Source organism: Toxotes jaculatrix, chromosome 1, assembly GCF_017976425.1.
Source record: "Toxotes jaculatrix isolate fToxJac2 chromosome 1, fToxJac2.pri, whole genome shotgun sequence".
In the NCBI taxonomy this organism is placed as follows: Eukaryota; Metazoa; Chordata; class Actinopteri; family Toxotidae; genus Toxotes; species Toxotes jaculatrix.
This window is the reverse complement of record NC_054394.1, coordinates 1973922-1996821: the sequence shown is the minus strand read 5'-3', so window position 1 is coordinate 1996821 and position 22900 is coordinate 1973922. Positions and strand designations below refer to the sequence as shown.

At 40.9% G+C, this 22900-nt stretch overlaps 1 protein-coding gene across 1 annotated transcript; it reads right to left on the bottom strand.

Annotated features, from left to right (window-relative positions):
- Window positions 1–204: 204 nt before the first annotated feature.
- Window positions 205–21986, bottom strand: LOC121181807 (transmembrane channel-like protein 3). The gene is made up of 22 exons (XM_041037960.1): window positions 21865–21986; window positions 20129–20275; window positions 18413–18488; window positions 16981–17062; window positions 16662–16768; window positions 14873–14971; window positions 14453–14595; window positions 13569–13716; window positions 13312–13355; window positions 12512–12659; window positions 11976–12085; window positions 11788–11866; window positions 10555–10818; window positions 9616–9744; window positions 7891–7958; window positions 7390–7518; window positions 4902–5012; window positions 4098–4223; window positions 3929–4007; window positions 3538–3580; window positions 3162–3435; window positions 205–1411 (listed from the first exon to the last, which is right to left on the bottom strand). Exons 1-22 carry the CDS (start codon window positions 21984–21986, stop codon window positions 409–411), a joined length of 3531 nt encoding a protein of 1176 aa, XP_040893894.1. The 3' UTR covers window positions 205–408.
- Window positions 21987–22900: the final 914 nt, after the last annotated feature.

Genomic DNA, 22900 nt, shown 5'->3' with positions numbered 1-22900 from the left:
GTTGCAGCAGTTGGACCTGGATATCGTAGTGGTTCTCTCATTACCGAGGTTCAATCAATGTTTAGGAGCGGTCAGTCTGAGTTTTGGTTTTCACTGAGACCATTTTATTGTCATTGCATGGAAAAGAAGTGTGATTATGTAAGCTGCATGTCTCAATAGCTCATGTTACACTGATAGGGTAAGTGTAGCTGGGTTTTACCGTAATGCACACTGCTACAATAACCCATTTAATTAAATGGCATAGCTGTTTCAAAATGATACAAGACCACTCACACAGGAGAAAGAAATCACATTTATAATGATATACTGTCTGTGCTTTCAATGCAATCTATAAACACCAAATAGAATTTATACTTCTATGATATTTTCAGAAATATTTTGATAGAATACATCATTTTAACAAAGATGTCATACATTGGAACAGACCAGGTCATTGGACTCAGAGACATTTAGATCAAAGCTGGCTTTGGACTTCTTCTTGGCCAGCTTTCCCTGTCTCGAATCAGACTTGAGATAACGCTCTTTGTTGTGAATGACCTGAATGTACTGGTCAGTGCTGCTGTTCTGCTGGTCGCTGCTGGAGGCCAGGGAGGCTGAATCTGACTCGGTCAGAGGTGCCTCCAGTTTCTGTCTCGTCTTGGGCTTCACATAAGATTCTGTGTACCTGGTCCTGCCTGGGGACTGACAGTGTCTTCCTGGGGAATGGATGTGACGCCTGGTTCGCACAAGAAGAGGGTCTGCTCCTCTCACATTGGTTTGGGACCGGGAATGTGACTCTAAATCCCCCCAGTCTATATCTTCTTCACCATCCCCCTCTTCATCCTCTTCTTGTGCTCCATATCTTCCTCGAGTTGCGTGGCTGTCTTTAGCCATGGACACGTGGCTTTCTACACGGTCACCGATGTAAAAGTGTGCTGGCTGGTGGAGGTCGGAGAGGGAATGGGGCCGATGAGCCTTCCCCAATGATATCCTTCTCCTGCCTTTTCCCTCTTCCTCCTCTTCTTCCTCTTCACTCAGGTGCTGCTGTGATGGGTGGGACCGGTGAGGATGAGGTTGGTGGTGAGAGGTGCGGGGTGTGTAGCGTTTAATGTTGCGTGGGTAAAGCTCTAGGATCTCTGCAGGCTCTTCCATGAGGTAATGGCGTGGGATCCGAGTCGCTGAGCGCAGCAGCTTCTTCCTTGGCTCGTGCTCATTGACAATCACATATCGGGTGGTGTGACCACGTCGTCCTCCGTAACTCTGTGCAGCGATGAACCCAGCGGCCTCTATGGGATGTATGGGGCGTACGGTCTTCCTGTACAAGGGGTCAGAGTGGATGTTGTCAGAATAGCGAGATGGGGGATTGTACACCATGTGATGGTAGGACTTGGACCTGCAGGTTCCACTTGGGCCACCAAGAAATGGTGGGGGCCTGTTATGAGAGAGAACAACACATAACAATCAACTTCTTTGATTATCACCGTGTAATATTATTTTTGGTATGTTATCATTGCATAATGCTGTGGACTGATCTGAAATGCCTGCACTGCTCTGGCACATAAAGGTGTCATCATTTTGACAAAATTAAAGCCAACATGACGTTCACTGTGATGGGGAATTAAACAGGCTTTAAAGACTGGAATGAATGAAACCAATGGCTGTGCTGAAGCTTGGAAAAACACATGAACATGATTTGTATGTTGGTCAGCAGTGATGTAATGTTTGTGCAATTTGAACAAAAATGGTCTTAAACATGCCAAAAAAATAAATAAATAAATAAAACATGTATGGTCCTGTAAAGCCAAACTGCAGCAGGTTTTTAAATTTGACCTTCCATGCAAAAAAAAACATTCACATAACTTACAAGTACTCAGTGCTTCCCAATGAATATTATTCTTGTCAGGATGGAAAAGAAACTGGGACAACACTTTGAAAACTCTCTGTTGAAACCAGGTTAATGCTAAAGTAAACACAAAATAGAGCTGAACTATTCACCGATTTCATATCAAAATCATAACTTGTTAAGAGGGCAAATCACAGGAGCCACAGTTTTAATTATAACCTGGATTAAAATTATCTTAATTAGCTGTGAGAGAGAAAGGTTTAGGTGACTTTAGTTACAACTGTCACTGATAAACTTAGTCAGCTAAAGCTCATTAATGCTAATCGAGTGCATTCATTCAATTCAGAGTTGGCCAGGTCCTCATGAACAGGTGGTGTTCATCAGTCTGAAAGGAGCGATTTGATAAGTTTGTGCAGGTAAGAGAGTTTTGTGAATCTTTTCCATTAATGCCTTTACTTACTAACTGATTGGAAGTAAAGGGATAAAAATTGTTCTCTTTTTCTGCTAAAAGAATAAAGCCTGATGTTTCTTTTCCCAGTCCACTCTAACAACCTGCTGCATCACTTCAGCTGTAGAAACAGGGAAAGTCTATGTGATTACACTACAGGTCAAAAGGTTTCGAATTCCCCCATTTTTCCAGCTTACTGAAATTTTAGAAGGTCAAGTCCAGTTAGTAATGTTAAATGGTACAAAGGTCAGCAGTAAACTGCCCAAGGTTAACAAAAAAAAAACAAAAACAACTTTAGGTCACCAAAAGTGAAAGTGGACAGAAGGTGAAAGAAAACCAAACTATGATTACAACACAAGGGAATTTCTACAAACTTTCTGAGCAATGTTTGATTTATATTGTAGAAAGAACGTCACGAGTGTGTTCAGCTGCTGGATGAGTCAAACATTTAGATTCGATTCAGTTCGACAAGAAAAATCTATAACTGTTTTTTTTTACTATGATTTAATTTCACAAACACTGAGACTTTGAATGATGTAAATTTAAATTTAAACAGCTGGAAAAATGGAGGTGGTCTGAAACATTTGACCAGTGGTATATGCCCAAATGTGTCCTCTTTAATAATGTGCAGGCCATGAACACTGGCCTGGAGTTTAAATTTATGGAAAATAATCACAATTTAAATCACAGTGGAAAGATCAACCGAAAAATTACAATGAGATACTTTCCTCAAATCACTCAATATAGACATTCTTATTGGTTATATACTTACTATTGATTGATTGTAAAATAAATTCAGAATCTATAAAACTGCACTACATGCATCATGTATGAGGTCACTTGTAGTTTAAGGTCAGCCTGCTTGGCTAAACCAGTATATGAGACTGAAACCTGTTGGGGATGTGCTCCAGCTTGTGTTTGGGCAGTATGGTCACTGTTGGACTTCTGACAGATCCAGCCGCACTTCCTCTGTTCAGGTCCGCCCTTGATGCGGACTGGGTGATGGTGCGGATGCTGTTTCCACGACGAACAGGAGACTGAAAGTTTGTGACGCTGCCGTTCCGACGGGGAGACGGAGTGTGGATGGAGGCCTCCTGGCTCGTGATGTCACTGTCCTGCTGATCCAGCTTTTTGTCCGCAGCAGCCTCCGGAGCCTGCAGTCTCGCTGAAGGAGGGTTGAACGTCACAGAATCAGGGTGACGGCACTACAAGGAAACAAGGAACACACACACACACACAGGACACCAGGACAAAACACCAGAAATACCTGCAGCCATCTGGAAGACTTTCTTCTTGTCTTCAGTCCGCTCCTGAAGAGATGGAAGAAAAATGAAACCTTTAGAAACTCATGCTCATCTTATGACTGCACCTAGGGATTATTTTCAATCATTATTTTTTTGAACAATTATTCAGTTATCAGAATTAACCAATTGATTTTCTCTATATAAACTTATCAACCAGTTTCGATAAATTTTGAAAATGTTGCCATTAGACAGACAGAGATCATATGATACTCTTACATTAATATAGTTACCAAAGCTAAATGCTAATGTGCTATAACTGAGAAGCATGTAGATATAGTTAGATTCAATCCTTCAAACTATACTATGTTGAAAATAAAACACTGCTCGATCCCCTCTGAGTCATCACAGACTCACAGTCTGGAGCTGCATCCTCAGCTGGGTGTTGGTGAATTTGAGGGATCTGGCAATGGCCTGCAGATAGTATATCAGCATGCTGAAACACACAGGGACGATTCAGTCAGTCAGGGCCATGTTGATTTGTAGATGTGTGCATATATGTGTGTGTGTGTGTGTACAGTCTTACAACAGCAGCAGCAGTGCTGGCAGCACCACGACAGGGCTGGTGATGTAACTCATCACTTTACTGAACCACAGGGGGAAGTCACTGGCCACCGTCTCGGAGATGATGTCATAAATCTTCTCCTGACCACTAAAACACACATTTAAGTATTGTTATTTCTGTTAACATCAAGAAGCAACATAAACACAACCACACGTATGGCGTATGGAGGCAGCAGCTTCCCTGTCAGATGCAGTTACTGCTAATCATTGCACAAACACAGCAAAGTCTAGACTTTTTCCCTGGACACAGGAAACCTGTCACATCACCCTGACTGCTGAATACTAACACTACTAGCCTGCAGTCATATCCAAGCTGACAGGTCACATCAGCTAAAGGCAGGTACTTTTTGACCTTAGTGAGAAATACAGCTGTCTGCTGCTCTCATGAACAAAGACACAGCACATTTAAAAACACACGAAAATGCCCATTACACAGCCTGAAGGACACAATGGACACAACTTGGCAATGTCTACAAATTCCCACTGACGAGGTCCTTGACAACTAAGTGAGTAAATCTCTTAAGCCCTCCTACAGTATACACAGCACACTGATTTGTACGTGTAGCAACTACTCAGTTTCAGATTCATGTGGGTGATGTGAGCAATGAGCAACTCCTTGGAAAAAGACAGTCGACTCATGGACCTCAAATGTTGCATTATGTTCATTCATAATTTATAACAATGTTTGGCCTAAGTTAACCACCATAGCCTTTTAGCTGAGATTGGAACATTTCAAGTGATGCTGTCATCTAAGCTGTGTGTTTACCTGAATGGTCCACAGTGTTGTGATGGTCTGTATCTGACTATGGCGAAGATGGTGGGCAGCATACACAGGAACAGCATGAAAAGCAGCATGGCCAGGTAGAAATTGTTTGACCTAAAAAAAAAAGGCAAAGCAAAGAGAAGATGGAAGTGACTGCTCATCTCCTGCCACTCTCCATCCACCCATCATATGTCCTCTGACTTTCCTCCCCAGTCCCACCCTCTCACCTGTCTCTGTTCCCTAACAATCACCCAGTCCTGACTCCCACATCCACCTCCTGGAATGTTTCCCATTCAAAGATCAGCTCACAGTGTAAAATTCCAGCTGTCTTTCCCCAGTCATTTGTCAGATTGTAATGTCATGTATGTATGTATGTTGCTGCTGTGTTCTTGCTATTCGTTATAAAATTGCTGAGCTTCTCCAGCCTGCCTGGTCTGTTGTGTCTGCGTTTTGGGTTTCGCTGGTCTCATCAACGAGGTGTTTCCGTCCTCAGAGCTGCTGTTTCACTGGATGGTTTTTGTATTTGGCTCCATTCTGAGTGAAACTCTATGTGAGAAAACAAGCAGGAGATCAGCAGTTTCAGAAACACTCAGACCAGCCTGCCTGACACCAACAATCCTGCCACAGCCAAAGTCACATTTTATTAACTGAAGCTCCTGACCTCCTCCACCACTGCTGCTACCTTTAACAGCTACAGAGTGTGACAGCACACTGGCATTTCAGCACTGAACTAGGATTACAAACATGAGAAGATGAAAATCTTATATTTCGATAAGATGAAAATCTGAGCTTGAGATTTCAATGGAATGAATAAACTCATGGTCATAATGTCATGAGTGAAACACAGATTTGCACTGATTAAAACAGCTTTGTGTAAAGTGAGATGTAATCTGAGAGTGGTGAACCCTCACAGAGTTAGTACATATATTTGAACTTTGGACAGAGTCAGACTATTTCCTCCTCCTTCCAGTGTTTCCAGTATTTACACGAACACTCCAGCCCTTTGCTGAACACACAAATGTTAAACATTTTTTTGGAATTATGGTTCCATTAAAAAAAAAAAAAAAAAAGTCTGTTCTTATGAAACAATCCCTGTGACGAAAAGCCCCACTGCTGCGTGACGGTGACACAGTTCATCATTAACACAGTAACATACTGTCATGTTGGGCCTGATGCTCCTGTGCATGTTGTGAACATCCTAAAGACATTATTCAGCTCTGACCATGACATTTCTACCTGTGAGAGCCAGCCAGAAAACAGTTCCCCCGTTTTATTTTCTGCGTTTGTCATTTGAGAACAGGAACACTAGACAACGTCAGTGATGCTAAAACAAAATCCATATCAGAAATATTGTCAGTGTTACACACATTCAAGTGCCTCGGGACTCTATAATTATGAGTGGGGGGTGCAAAAAAGCCTTCTTTATATCAGCAGGGTTTCAGTATCAATCTCTCTCTCCTTCAGCAGAATTGCGTTTAATGGCTCACATTCTCTCAAGTGTGTGTGTGTCTGTGTGTCTGTGTGTGGCTGCTTGGATTTTCCACTGCATCTGGGAGTGACTGATAAGGACTGAAAGAGGCAATGACAGCCTTGTTACATAAATCAGAGTGGGCTGAGCGCTTTAGGCCTGTGTGTATGTGTGTGTGTGTGTGTGTGTGTGTGTGTGTATCTATCAGAAGATGCATATACTGTAGTGCAGGACTACACACTGATCTGTCTCTATCACAGCAGAGCAGGAAAATGAAAAGGGATGACAAAAACTGGCCAGAAACCCACTGCTGATGTGTGTATGTGTCATAAGAGCAGCGTGCTGATGCAGTTTATCTTATCACACACTGCACAGAGCTCAGTGACGTAAGAGAAACGATGAACATAAAATCACATTGAGACATTGAACTTTTACAACTTTATTCTCAAAATATTACTTGAGAATGCCATTAACTAACCATATTATGACATATCGTTGCACATATTCAGTAGTAAACCCTGGAATTATCCATGAATACATTCTGACACCCTCACTGCGACACATGTATCACTGCTGATCAGGGGCTGAGTTTACACTTGGACTCAGATTAAATGCTCTTATTTAAGTATAATTTGGTGAACTCATGGGGAAATAATGCCATGAGGCACAGAGCGCACAGCTACAGTAGCTGTAATGATACATCATCAGCACCATCCCACATGGCTACAAGTTCATCCACAGATGGCAGTGTTCTCCTTGAGTGTAATGTGTGTTGTATCGCTGTTACTCAGCTATATCTAAATAAAGAATCCAATGACAAATACCAGGTAGATTACTGGATTACTGCTGTATTACTTGACTTGGGTCCAGTCACTGGTCATTACACTGTCCTAGCCCTGAGGTTCAATACTGTTCAATACTTTACTTGAAAGTTAACACTCAGCTGTTTGGATAATGTGGTCATTTATTATGACTGAATGTTATTAAGAATCAGATGTCAATGTGTGTGTGTGTTCGTCAGACCTGGAGGCTCGGAACACCTGCTGATGGGGAACGTTACAGGTGAGGACGGCCCAGCTCCTCAGATACATCAGACCAATCAGCTTCAGCACGTTGAAGGCAGGAAGACAAGGAGAGAAAAACGCTCCCATCCTGGAGGAAAGAATGAGAGAAGTCAGTGAGACAGACAGACACACACACACACACACACTGGGGTCACAGCCCATATAAAAGACATTATATCCAGTGGCTCATGGTTTCATTTCATTATGTTTATTGCTGTAAGGCGACATTTCAGAAATGGGTTGAGGAAATACAGTCGAGCCAACCACAAAGGTGTAATGGAGAGATTATATAGGGACAGGGTCCTTTAAACAGGGTCATGGAGACTGGTCAGCACCAGCCAGACTATTAACTCTGAATTAGATCCTCTATTACACAGAGACAAGGCAGTGGGGATATAAGGGAACTGTACGGAAAGATGTCCTCAGAATTGCATTCTGTTAGTTGCTTTTTTGGACTTACCAGATCATTCCTTGGTTATAAATCAGATGCAGAACATTCTCAGCTATTTTGAATTCTCCATATTCAGGCTGAGGAAAGACAGAAAAAAACATGAATGTGGTGTTGTCTGTGTTGTTTTCCTTTCTGTCCTCTTCTGCTTTTTCTGCCGTAAGATTTTTAAACAACATGTTTCTGCCAAAAATAATCATCACCTTCTCCTGAGTATTGATGGTGAGGACGGAAAATCATTAGAAAAAGACCAAGATGGGACATTTAAACTCTAGACTGATACCTGAGCTCATGCTGTTCTAGTGCAGCTGGACGTTTTGAACCAACCAAAGCAAACAGGTTTTATAGTCAAACAGAATTCATCCCAGAATTGAAAGAACCTCATTTGAAATTCTTGTGGAGATCCCAAAGTTTCCAAAGACACTAAATCTATCAAGCTGAGTTTGGGAGGAAATTTGTCTAAAAATGATGCATAGCAGGACGGGTGTGATGTTTCCATCTGATGGGATTGTGTAGACAAAAAAACACTGGGCTTCATACAAGAACAACTTTCAGAAACAGATTTGTTCTCAACAGAATTTGTTCAGTATTCACTGAGCACTCACCTGACCTGAAATCTGTTCACCGTGTGACTGTGGCCTTACACCACCTTTTTTGGCACCTGATAATAATATTGGCCCAAATATAAGATAAGAATATTTCTGGAAATTATTGGTATTGTTTAATAATTGAGGACTAGACAATAACTTGTTCACATATCAGATATTCTATCTGAATGAGAGAATACCACTGTCTTCTACAGAGAGTGCTGCATTATGGGTTGTTGGTAGCCTTATTGTTGATAGTTAGTGATAGTGAGTCTGTTCATAGTGTGTCTTTCAGAGTTTCTCTTCCCTAGAAGTCTTTGGTTAGTCCAGTTTAACCTGCAGGAGTTACTGTGTGAGTAAGTGTGAGTACATGTGAGTAACTACACAAATGTGGGTTTTATATATTAATATATTTCTTATTTTCACTTCAGATGATTGTTAATATCTCAGGTAAACTTTCCCAACAGAATAAAAGTGTTTCCTCAAAAAGCCTGAAGAATATTGGAAAAGTTGTTTCCTTATCACGTCGACACTGTTCCACATGGAAACTTAATTTAAATGTGAAAATGATCAGCTCATAGACGACATTGTCAGAATTACTTTTCTTATTCATATCTTTGTGTTTTCTGAACTATTTAATGCATTGCCACTGAGTTTTTTTTTTCCATTCAAATGAACAGAGCGATGTGGATTTGTCCTTCTTCTTTTTTTCAGAAGTGAAGCACAAAAAGGGTCTTTTCTAACTCACTCTATGTCCCACATTTCTTCCACAACATTGTGTTCAGCAGAGTCCTCTCTCTCTCACAATGTGAACATTTAGGTGACAGGAATGACGGAGTAATAAACCAGAGCCTGAGAGCTGCCCCTCAGTTTAGGCTCTACGAAATAAACCGTCTGACCCAGGTGTCACTCAGCACTGACCATCACCATGGCAACCTCTAATTGCCGTTGGGCAGACACAGCTGATTCAGGTGAGCTGATTAGAATTAATTCATTAAACTGCTCGTCCACTAAAAACTAAATCAGTTTGGGAAATGTTCCTTGTTCACTTTCCGGTGGAGCGTCAGATAAGAGGATAGACATTCATTTCTTTTCTGTCTGTTAAATATGATTCAAACTGTTTTAAAACACAAATCTTTGCACAGCTTACAAACTTGCTCTCCAAATCCCAGCAGCAGCAGTCACTCAGGTAGCGAACCACCAAACCTCTGATGAAATCAATGAGCAGAATGCTGGCCACTGTGAAGATCATGTCAATGATGGACAGCTTCAGCATCTCCTGGAGACAAACCAGAAACATACCCATGGACACATCATATACATAATAAATCCATAATATGGATTATAACAGTAGTCAAATAGGGATGTTAACTGTGTACCAATCCTACTTCTGCAAAACACAACTGATGGTCTCAAACAAATTAACTCTTGATAAGGAACACCTGCTAACTGGAAACCATTCCAGGTGACTACCTCATGAAACTGATTGAGAGAATGCAAAGAGTGTGCAAAGCTGTCATCAAAGCAAAAGGTGGCGACATCAAAGAATCTAAAATATAAAACATATTCTGGCTGGTTTAACACTTTTTTGTTAACTACATAATTCCATATGTGTTCCTTCATAGTTTTGGTGTCTTCAGTATGAATCTACAATGTAGAAAGTAATAAAAATAAAGAAAAACCATTGAATGAGCAGGTGACTTCAAACTTTTGACTGGTGCTGTGCACTAACATGTACGGTTCATTTAATGACTCACCACTCAGCCATGAGCACATTTTGGTATATCAGAGTGCATTTACACTCTTTTTATATGATCTATTTTGTAGATACTGTAAAAAGAGAATGACAGACATTGATGATGCTTATTGGTGTGTACGTTAACAGAGATAACCTCATATCCATATTTTTGGCTGGGTGGTCACTTTCGCCCATGGTGCTTAATCTGATGCACATTTTGCAATGTATAAATGTAGCTCCACCCGACTGTCATTAGAATTTGTATGACGGTTTTCACTGGAACAACTTTCTAATGAAGCAATGCAACTCTATTTCCAAGTGAATATAAAGTGTGAAACAATCAGACCGAACCTGTCCAACGTAAGTCTCCCAGCACTGGTCCTGCTGAGAGCGGGTGTTCTTCTCAAACAGAGCTGTCTGGTTGGAGACCGTCCCTGAGATGCTCCTGCTGCTGTTGGTGACTTCCAGCACCGTAGCAATGGTCACCACGGTGCTGTTGCGATGTTCAGAGAACGAGATCTCAGACACCAGGGTGGAGAGGCTGTCTGCCTCAGGCTGAGAGATGGTGGCCAGGAATGAGCTGGAGTCAGACCAGTTACCTGTACTCACTGGGACCTGGATGACAAATATGGTAGAATCCATCACCAGCTATGGGCCATGCTGGTTTCATATGGACAAATAACAATGCAATAGTAACTCTGTGATGTGAATGCAATAGTAACTCTGTGATGAGGGGGATTTAGAGGAAGTTACATCTTCCCCTAGCCACAATATGTTGTTGTTGTTGTACATGATGAAGTTCTAGAGGTGTTGGTGGGTGTACTTGTACCTTTCCAGCCTACATCTCTCTCTAAGAAAAAAAAATATACCTAAATAAGATTTATCCAAATTTTGAACTATTCTTTAAATAATAAAAAATTCAATGCAACAAACTATAATTTTAACTCATTATACCACACAGTATAACATGGTTTTCCTGTTAATAAAGATTAGCATGACTAACACTGATAAGATTGTAGCCAGGGTTTGGGTGAAACAGCTTTAGCTGTTTGTAGTTAGAATTAAGTTTATGCATATTGTCAATGGATATTTACTGAATGACCACAGAACAAAGAGACAGCTGAAGTGTTAGCACCAACAACTGCCCTCTGCAAATCCAGTGAATGTCCTGCTTGGGTTTTCTTTCCATCCCCATCTGACCTGAATGATATGATTAAAGGGTCAGTTCAGTCTCAGTGCCAAACATACACATCTTTCCATCTGCATCTGCTGATATTGTGCCAAAAAGAAGAGAAAGAGAAAGAAGTTTGTGTTCTTTCTGCCAAAGAAGAAAGTGAACTTTAAACTGAACCTGTTACAACCTGTGATCACTTCCACTGCTGCCCTACCTGGATCTACTTTTACATTACAGACACATCTTTAGAGTTCAGGAAGGTAGCATTTTTTATTTTTATCATGTCTAAAAAGAATGATGGCCAGAACTATAAAAAAAAAATAAGACCCAGGATGTCATAAAAACTAAACAAAAAAAATCTATATTTTTCTGTCTCACATAACTATAACTATATCAGTTACTATACTCACAGCAGAGCTCATACTGTTGACCTTATCAAGGAGGGCAATAATGAGGCTGTAGAGATTCCCCAGGTATAAAACAAGTACTCTGAAAAACACATGAAGATATGATTGATGTTAGTGTGCTGGCCTGTGGTGTATTATACAGAGTGTAATTAGTGCTGTATTAGGCAGCAGTCGTTGAAGTGATGGATTACCTGGCAAGCTGGAATCGCAGCGAGGTCCGTGGGTGGTACATCTCCAGCTGAGCAACCAGCTCAAAGGCAGACGGAGCAATCATGGTGATGAGAGAAACCACCACACTCACCTGGACGGAGGAAGGACACGAAAGTCACTGGTACAGAGGGCTTGTGCCAAATTCTTCATGTTGAGAAATAAAATTTCAACTGAAAATTATTTCACTGTATAACAGACATTTGCACCTGTTGCTGCTCTATCAGCAATGTTTTGAAAGTCTTAATGTTTTTTTTTGGCGCAATTAGATCTTCATTGAATTAAATTGACACTGTCATGACTTACTGTCACTGACATGACTTAGAAACAATATTTTGACCCGGTGATCATCAGGCTGATAAAGAGCCGGCTCTTTGAAGTGAATGACATGATTGGTCAGTGACAGATGGATTGGTCTCAGGCCTCTGCTTTCACCGATTCCTCGGAGCTGTATTGCATGTTGGGTAATCTAATCAAACTAATGATGATGAGGATGATGGTGTCTGCTCTGCTCTGCTACCTCATTCTTCTCCCACAGCGTCAGCTCTGGCTTCTCCTGCTCCAGTTTCTGAGATCGGTCCACCACAAAGTAGATGATGTAGATGCTGCCAGCCAGAGACAGCAGCACCAGGATGTTGGCTAAGATGCGCAGACTGATCAGAACTGCCCTGAACACACACACACACACACACACAGAAATACACCCATCAGAGAGTGAGAGAACAGATTTCACCTTCAAAAATCTGGAAGTTTACAGCAACTAAACAAAGGTAAAAACAAAGGTATATGTATTTAGAGCTGGAGGCAGCTGGCAGATGCTGCTCACCTGAAACCTATGCTGTAATTTGTTGCCACCATTCATACAGCCTTTCAAAAGCCCCACCTCTACCCCAGCATCCACTTGTGGGTCTACTGAGTCTACTTTCCCCATGGGGGGAGGTTATTGTTCATCCCCATATAAAAGGTAAGATTAAAATTCCTGCTCTGATCACAGACACCTGTATGTCAGAGTGACATCTAACCAGTGACAGCTGAGATAAAGAGGCAGATACGAGGCACTCATTCATCTCATTTTAATGTCTTCTGTCACTCCAGTCATTTCCTTTCAGTGATTTACTGTCAGCTTCTGTAACTCATGTCGGGATGAGTACACATCAGTGTGTATGAACCAAAGAGATTTCACAAGCTGGATTTGAAAATTAAAAAATGAAAACAAGCAGGAAGGCTTATGGAGTCACTCAGCTGACCGAACAGGAGGAACACTCATCAAGAACAGGCACAAAAAAACATGCGGGAAACACAAATAACAAATACACCTACAAACTGGTATCCTTCTTTTTTTCCTGTTCCTCCACAATGGCTTCCTGTGCAGAGAAAAAAAAAAGGTGTGGTATCAAGTGTGTAAAGAGGAAATGCAGACAGTCGCATGAAAAGTGTTAGAAAATACAAAAATGCAGATATTCAAGAGGAGGAAAGAGATGTCCCTGCTTGAACGATGATTAAAGTTACATCTAATTGTAAGTGGATGTGTGTAGTTCACTGAGTCTGTAGTTTGTGTGTTCACATGTGTCTCTGACCCGGATGTTGTTGACGATGGCAGCTCCCTTGCTCTCTGCAGCCTCTGGGTTTCCTATCAGATAATCCCAGGCACAGAAAACTCTCCAGCAAAACGTGAAGTTCTCATCCGAGGCACTGGCCAGGCTCAGACGAGAGTTCTTGGCCATTCTGCAGAAGAGTTATTATCCAGAACACATTATTAAAACATTCAGTATATTATCATAGCAAAATGTTTAGGATGGTGATGTCAGTCAGGTGTATCAGTCAGCTGAACAACACAGAACGAGATTCTCAACAAATCCTGGCCTGATTCTCACAGACTCTGTGGATATTTATGATGATGGAGAATGAATGATTTTGTGGCTCCATCATCAGGAGTGTATTTCTGAATTTTACAAAGCTTGTTTGTGTTCTCATAGAAACACCTCACTGAATCTAAATGGCCTTTCCTACGGTGACACCCTCAGGACGCACCCACTAGTCTTCAGGCTGTAACCATGCCACTGTTGTGCAGCAGTGTATACTCTGGTGAAGACGGGGTTATATAAAAGTGGACGGTGCAACACCACTCCTTAGCCATTATTGGTCAACAACACAAACCCTGAAGTTGAACTCTAAGCAAAGTTAAGTTAATTTGTTCCTGTGAGCAGATCAGCTGATTGCAGCGATCCATTGAAAACGATTTATTTCACTCCTTAATTTTGCTGTTTAGACTATTTTACTCATCTCTGATCAACTGCCGCCTTTAATGGGCTTTTTGTGACAGAACACATGACATTATCCTGTTATTAACTAAATCAAGCCTGATCTGAAAAGCAGATCAAATCAGCCTCCAGCATTACATCATATCATTTAATCGCTGTTACATAAGTATAAGTTGTAAAGAGCATAGTGACATAGTTACTTTCTTAACAGTATGATGAAACTGTAGGCAAACACAGCCATCCCAACCAGGAAGTAGGCGAGCGGCAACCGGTACCCAGCACTGCCAATTTTCCTCACCCTGCCATAGTAACCGTAGAACAACACAGAGTACTGCAGGTAGCCCTGTGGAGACATGACGACAAGGAAATCAACTAGAGTATGATTCATTATTTCCCTTATGTATGTGGGGATTTAATCATAATAAAATAATGATAATTAGTAATCTTACCTAGTCCAGTGTATTATTCTAACTCTAAACTTCTAACTTGAGGAAGGAGAGAAGGTTAAATTGGCCCTGGAGTAGAGGTCAGGAGCCGATACAGTGATGTTTGAATAATGCTCCACTGTGTCTGTGAGTAATATGCTATTGACAGAACAATAAAAGGAAAGACAGGCTTGCCCCAAGAGACCAGATGGTGTCCAGGTCCTGGGCCGAAGCCAGATGTTCCTTGGGGATAGTTTTGCTCCTTGTCGTTCCAAACGGAGCTCCAGCCAGCAGCTAGTACACACAAACACAGTGACAATATACCGAAAAGAGCTTTTACATACATTACACAGGGAGAAACACGAAGACAAAGGATCTGGTGTTGTTATCATTTTTTTTTGTTTTACTTTATATGTTAAATTTAAAGCAGACAAAGGGGGGGAGTAGATCACTGCCATAACTGAAAGCCGCTTGAAAGAGTTGTTCAACACTTTGTTTCTGAGAACGTCTCATGTCTGTGTTAAGCATAGCATAAAGACTGAAGGAGGGGGGGGACAGTTACGTCAGCTCTGTCTAAAATTCAAAAACACACCTACCAACACATGGCAGTTATTTCTCATTAAGAGCCTGTGAAAAAGTGACTTCCCGAAAATTTCAGTTTGTGCAGCTGTATTTTTGAACTTTGGACTGGGCCAGGCGAGCTGCCTCCCCCTGCCTCCAGGCTTTACGCTCAGCTGGGCTAACCACACCCTGACTCCAGCTCTGTATATCACACAGAGGCATGAGATTAGTTTCAGGGCAAAGCAAATAAGCCTAGTTCTCAAAATGTTGACCTACTACACTACTACACCGAAAATAAAGCACAGAAGGGAACAGAAAATCAGATGGCAAAGTCTCTCCCTCCCCTACAACCGCCCCATGCCCCTGTCCACAGGACACTGATCTGACAATGCTATGGGTAAGGTTTGGTTAGGCTAAGGCACAAACACAACTTGGTCATCAGACCATTGTTTGGCAAGACAACAGAGGACCTTCATTATCATAGCTACAGTAATAACTTCTTGAGTGCGGCTAGGGAACAACCACAACCATGGAACAAAGAAACCAGCACTGATTGGCTGTCATATTAAAGTCTAATGTTTTGTTTGGGAGCAGCACAGAGAATCTATAGTGTTCACCTAAAACTTCATATTAAAACAAAAAGCGAGTAATAGCAGAGGTGGACTGGGCCTCCATTTCATCCTTGGTCACATAATGTGTCATATGAAACATCAAATCAAATGCTGCATGCTATTACTCACTAAACAGAGGGGAGATAAAGGCTGGAAGGTTTGTCCCAAGCAACGATGAACGGATAGAAAGGCAGGAGAAATAAAAGGAGGAATAAAATCCGGCATTGGGGATGATGGGATAAGTCATGTCTGGGGAAATTGCTTGTGTCTGCATCTCAGTGACCAACATAAATCCAACTGCACCTTCCTCTGTCTTTTGCTCTTGTCTACAGTTTGTACTTTAAAGTGCTCGAGCTGAAGCTGCTGGAGAATCACCAGGCTACAAACCTGATTATAAAGGATCCTCTGATTAGTACTTATGAACATATGAACAAAACACTTACAGAGGTGAGGTCAGCACTGAGCAATTTATTTTGTTTTGTTTAATTTATTATGTTGCTTGCTACACAGTTTAGCGGAGCTGCCAGCTACAGCCTGTTCATTTATTCAGTGGCTGCAATAACCATTCATTTAGAAGATGTTTATTCAAAACCACAGAGCAGTATAATAATAATAATTAACTTGTGAACTGCTAATGCCACATTTATTGTATGCATTGGTGGCTTTAGTGGAGACAATTATTCTATTCAGAAATATTATTTATGCTTTAAGAGTTTTAGTTATTATTTGAGAATAGTTATAATTCTGTGGAAGGTCAGTGTTGCTCAGTAAACAGACACTTGTCTAGTTTAAAGTGTCAGAGACTTGCTGACCTCTGGTAGGACAATGAAGGCTCCAGTCATGATGGTGAGGACGATGTTGATCCCAAACAACCAGCGCAGGAAGATGAAGTAGGAGGCCACGCCTGAGCCGAAGTGACCTTAAAAAGACAGAGAAGTCCCTCTGACTGAGACTGACTGCAAACTCTTCATACACAAACACAGATGTAGTGGTGCAAAATGAATTCAGGTTTAGGCAGGTGAAGTACTAAAATATTGTGAGTAGGAGGGTTTGCTAAATCCATGGACATGACAGGACCTTATCAGTGTCAGTTTGCTTTGATTCATTCTGTAAAACAAAAAGACAACTCACTTTCAATTTTCTTGATCCTCACTTCCCAGGGAATGAACAGAACCACGATGTTGTAAAGCAGACGAGAAAGTTTCTTCAGCAGCTGCGGGAGAAACAACAGGGTTTAAAGAGCGCAGAGAGAAGCCTGACTTCCTGTGACCTCTGACAGACACACACCTCCACACCTCTTGTAGATAAAGATGGTAACTGTAGCAGATTGGAGGCTAATGTGTGTATTGTAAACTGCTCACTATTTAAAACTCTCTTTAGGCTGAATACTACGGCTTTAATATTTTAAACTCATAGTGTAAACCAGTATTAATTACCTTGATTCTTTTAAAACCAGTCACAGACTGACAGTGACAGAGACAGTGAAAGCAGCTAATTCAGAGGGCTGTAAGCTGCTATGTGGCTGAGGTAAGGCAAAAAAAAAAAAAAGCATTAAATGCTGCTTCTGTCTTTCCTTCTGAGACATAACTGTCATTTTCATGTCCTCAAGGGTGTTTGTCTTTGTCTAGTAAATGTAAATCACAGATGTTTGAGCAAACATTCAAACCAATGCTGTTCTTTCCTCAAATGCTGACAGCTGTCTCAGGTGAATGACAGTAGTCTGATGTTATTTTATTACACCGCTGACAAAAACTGTATGTGTCAAGTGTCACACAGTTTGCATTACCCAGGATGCAATTCTGCAGAACATGTCCAGGTAGTCCACATGGCAACAGAAACAGACTGAAGCAGCTTTTCACATCTTATGATGTGATGAAAGATAAAAAATCACAACTGAGATGATGATTATTAATCAAGATAAGGTCAGCTGGACCAGTGATTCTGATTTTCTATTAACTGGGAGCCAAAGTGTAGAATTAATACCTCATCACCAAACTGCTCACTAAAAGTCAATTTATTGTAATGGAGCTTGAGCCGCCTGAACATTTTAATTAAACTGAGCTATAACAACAGGCTATAAATTCCCTCATGCCGCTGTGCTACAGCTGCATAGCTCTCCTTCTCTCTGCCTGGCTTATATATGTGTGTGTGTGTAATACAGAAAGACAGAGTAAGTAGATAAAGTTATCTGTGTGTGTGTGTGTGTGTGTGTGTGTTCAACCAAGAAGCGGAAAGAGGAGAAAAGTTTTGTTAAAATCTGAGCTCAGCAGCTCGTACAAAAGGAATCCAGCACGTTTTATAATTCTGGCTCTGATCAGGTTGCTGCAGTGCAGTGGAATAACACAAAGGAGCTCCTCAGCATACAGTCAGACAGAATAAACAGAGCTGTGCCTGTACAGGACAGGGCACATATTTCACGGAAGCTGATAGCGACACACTGGAGGAAAGAGGTCAGCTAGAGCAGAGCTATCTTTGCTGACGTTTCATTTCGGACCAGTGTTACTACATGTTGAAGACAGTTACTGTGAGGGTAAATGACTGTGAGTGATGTGTGTGTACATACATCAGCTCCTGCGGTCTGGTAGCCTCTGGTTCTGGTCAGTCTGCCCTCATACTTCAGAACAATCTCTCTGGCCTGTCTGGGAAACAAATACACACAGGTGGAAACTCACAAAAGTAAAGTACATTTACTCACATTCTGGACTCAAAGTATCATTTCTACTACTATTCCACTTCATTTCTGAAGGGAATATTGTACTTCATGTGCCAACACCTTCGTCTGGTGTCTGCGATTATTTTTTTTTTTTATAATCACACTTTTAAAAAATGAATGAAGATTGGTGGTTAGAGTGTGACTGCACAGTCAGAGGTCACAGGTGAGACAGAGGTCAGGACAACCCTGAGGGGAAAGTGACTCATTTAATCCACCAAAAAAAAAAAAAAAAATAAAATAAAATGATGAGCTCTGATCTGGAGTTGCCTCTGCACGCAATTCATAATGACCCATAATTACGTTTTATTGTTAGGTGACCTCTTGCAGTAATTATTCTGGTGACGTACAAAAAGCGACAAAATCCACATAGAGATTGTGGTGGCTCTTGGATGATTTAATGAAATGGATGGTTTTATATGGTGCGGGTGTAACTGTTATTTTGTCCACCTCTTGTAGATAAAGATGCGAGCTGTTGTAGATTGGTGGCACCCTACTTGCATTTTACACTCCTCACCCGTGGGAAACTGTCATTTTTGCCATTGTAGAACACTCATGGTTACATTTATTGTGTGATGTCCTAGGTGAGGGTGAGGGCTGAGGTTAGAGTCAAACAACTCAAACTGAAATTTGTCTGAAAATGTCGATAAAAATGACTGAACTGTGAAGTGAAATATGAGCTGTTATTGCAGCGGGAGCAATCGCAGACATTCAGACTGAGATTAAAGCAGGTGTAAAAATGCAGACTTGCATCCCATCCCTGATGATGGCAATAAAACCTCTGCGGTAATAACAAACTGCCCATATAAAGCCTGTTAACCATGGCACATACTCAGCACATCTTAGAAGCTCTATATCTACTGCACTCTATCTACACGTCTAATTATGTTTAGTCAAACGTTAGAACACAGCATTCACACGTTTGTGTCTAATCACAACATTTAGGGGATGGGTCTCTTTAGAAATGTGGACTCCCACATGGTTCATCTGACATGTGGACACCTGGCAGGAAATTCCACTCACCTGTTTGTGACAAATGGTAACAGGATCAAAATAAAAGCATATTTAAAAAGCTTTAACCTGTTTGTGAAAACACTATTAACTCCAAGAGCTCAGAATGAATAAAGTTTTAAAGCTCAGGATGCGATAGACCAGATGAAAACTTGAAATACATTAAAAAAAACTGCAGATTTAAAAAAAAAAAAAAAAAAAACTACATATAAAAAACTGCAAATATTCGCACAGGGCAGGTTAATACTTTGGTATTTAGTTTAAAAGCAGTTAATTCTTAATTCATGTGTTCAGAGGTTGTGTTATGTTTCAGTAACACAGCATGAGAGACAGTCATCACAACCTCCTGACAGTTTGGTGGCTGAGCTGCTGAGCGTTTGGAGCATTTACTTTAAATTCCATGACATATTTATCTGTTGAGCAATTTCATTAAGAAAATCATCTTCTCAAATACACAAGTATGTGTTTGTGTGTGTGTGTTTAAGAGCTGAAGAGGAGGAGGGACAGATTAAACTACCAATCCACAGATACAGAAGAAACAATCAAACAGACAGGTACTTTAGGACTTTGAGCTTGCGTCTCATTGGCCAGGGTCTGGTCCGAATGTTGGCGATGATCTCCTTCTGGTACTGGATGTTCTGGAACATTTCCTCCGGGTCGTTGCTGTCCACCCTCTCATCCTCTTTGTCTTCATCATCTGAAGAGCTGCAGCATAAAACAAAGGGGGGGGCAATGAAAAATGGCTCACTCTGTCCCACTGTACAAAAGATTCAAAAATAAAGGATGTCACACTCAGGAGTGTATGGAAATTATTGGGTGTGGAGGAGCTGACCCTTATGTTTCACTTAAAAAAACAAAAAAAACAAAGCAAATAAAACTGAATGAAACAGCTCACTGGATGTGTGTATGAGTGTGTGAGTGTGTGAGTGTGTGTGTGTGTGTGTTAGGCTACCAGACAGATTATTTTATACTCAGCTCTTTTTACAGTTCAGCTTATGGAGGAAGAAAAGATTTTAGTGTGTCTTCATGTCGCTTGTGGCTTGAAGAACATGTGTGCATCAAAGAACTGATCATATGAGAAACATTCCAAACTACAGTTAAATAATTAATTAGCTTCATCATATAGAGGGCTGTAAATTTGTATGAGGAAAATAAAGCCCTGATAGTGAGATGGCACCGTTTCCTTCTGCATTTTGGAAAAATCCCAAACATCATCGTGCCAATAATTAAGTAAGACAAAAACAATCAGAGATACATGTAAAGCATTTAAACAATACTCCATTAAAGTAATAGAAAAGGTTTAAATCAGTGTTGAAAATAAAAGCCAGAATGTCCAGTTTTCACATTTTGTCATTTCAACTTTGCATTTTATCTCCTCACATGTACATTTATGAAATAATGTTTGATGTTTCATTTATCTGTCAATCATAGCAGCATCCCACTGAGTTCAGGAACATTAATAAAGAAATCCTGTATTCTCTGTTGAATGGTCCTTATTTTCTGGTGTCTATAATAAATTATGTGTAAATTGTGGCTGCACTTTTTGTATCTTCTCTATTAAAAAATAAAAAAGTAAAAAAGAGAGAGAGTTTTGAAGAGCACAGCTGTTTGTGAGAATAAATGAATAATGAACAAATGAGAGGAAGGAGGGACGATCATATTTCTGATGCAGTTTGATTAATGGTTAAAAAAAAGAAAAAGAAAAAGATCAATCAGCTATCTCTGTAGCATGGAATTATATACATCACAATTACACATAAGAGAACCATGGACTTTTCAATAATGGTAAAATAAAAGTCACAGCTTGCTACAAGTATTTCCACATGCAGGCAACGTTTACTATCACTGGGTTAACTCAGATAACACTTGAGCTGGTTTTTTTTTACCAAATGGTTGATAGTAACAATGAAATATCAATACATTTTGAAGTGTATTCAAGCTAATATAGTTCTTTCTTTATAGCAAACTTTTATTTTGAAACCCATCAATGCATATATCCATTTTTTTTTGTTTGTCCATTCATGGTGACAAACCACTGTGATTAATGAGATTAGACTAAATTTACAAAGAGGACCTACAGGTCAGAATGTAACACATCACACAGGAAAACATGCTTTGTAGTTTTCCCTGATGATTAGATTTAGTAAATGACTAATTGCGTAACTGACACAATGTCATTAAAGGCTCAGAGAGATGACAGCCACAAAGAGTGAAATGGAAAGAGACAGAGAGACAGAAGCAGAGAGCTTTCCCAGAAAATCCTGATCCAGTGACAGAGGAGTGAGCAGACTCACCCCTGCTGGTGGTCCTGGTAGGCTGAATAAATCCTCCTGGAGTTCTTCCTGATACTCTTGTGTCTCTTGGCTGCAGACAGAGACCTGCTGCTGCCGACCCAAGGCTCAGACGCTGTGCTCATGCTTTCTCTGCTCAGAGTGTGTGTGCATGACTGTGGTCATGAAATCAGTGTGGGCAGCTTGCTACTCAGACTTAGTGGACTGGAGTGTCTGTGCTGGGGCAACCTGCTGCTCTGGAGCCCCAGTGGAGCATCACACACTACAGCAGCACAGACTGAAACACACTCACTCATCAAGCCAATCACAGGCACAGGGACTGCTTAAAGGGACAGCACCAGACAGATATTCAGTTACAACTTATGTAGTTTACCTGAAAACATACAGTACAATTTTGATTCACCAAAAAACAAAAATCGATATTATACTCAAAGTTTTGAGTGAGCTTCACAAAGAGCAACTTTAGCTCATATTCTCGGTTTTCCCCTGAAAAACAAATGAAGTCTTTGCTAAATAAAGGAAAGGGTTCATTTGCTTGCTTTTATTCAACCATTATTCGTCTGCATGGGGCCGTTCTTGCTGCAGTAATAGTGTAATGAGCCTCATGTTCATTTGGCTCCTGACTGTTACGTTTTCATTGAAGCTGAGGAGCAGATGGATCATAGAGCTGGATGAGACCTTGAAGGTCTGACAGATGTCTCTTGTTTAATTGGTAGCTGTTTGACTGGACTCAGGAGCATTTCTGACCAATATGTCCACCGAGGCCAGTCAGGACTAATAACACCCGGAACATCCAGGCTGTCCATCTGTTTACACCTTTATCCTTTGCAGTGCAGCCGAGGTTAGAGCCTCACAGCACACACTGGGTGAGAAGCAGGTACACCCAGGTCACCACTCTGTAACAGGACTATAGACCAGTTCACACCAGCAGCTACTCCTGAAGTGTTTTGGATGTCTCATTCATCTCATTGAACTAGTACGTCTCAAGTTTATCAAACGTAAGAATGCAGACTGGTGGAGACAGCTTTGCAGAGATGCT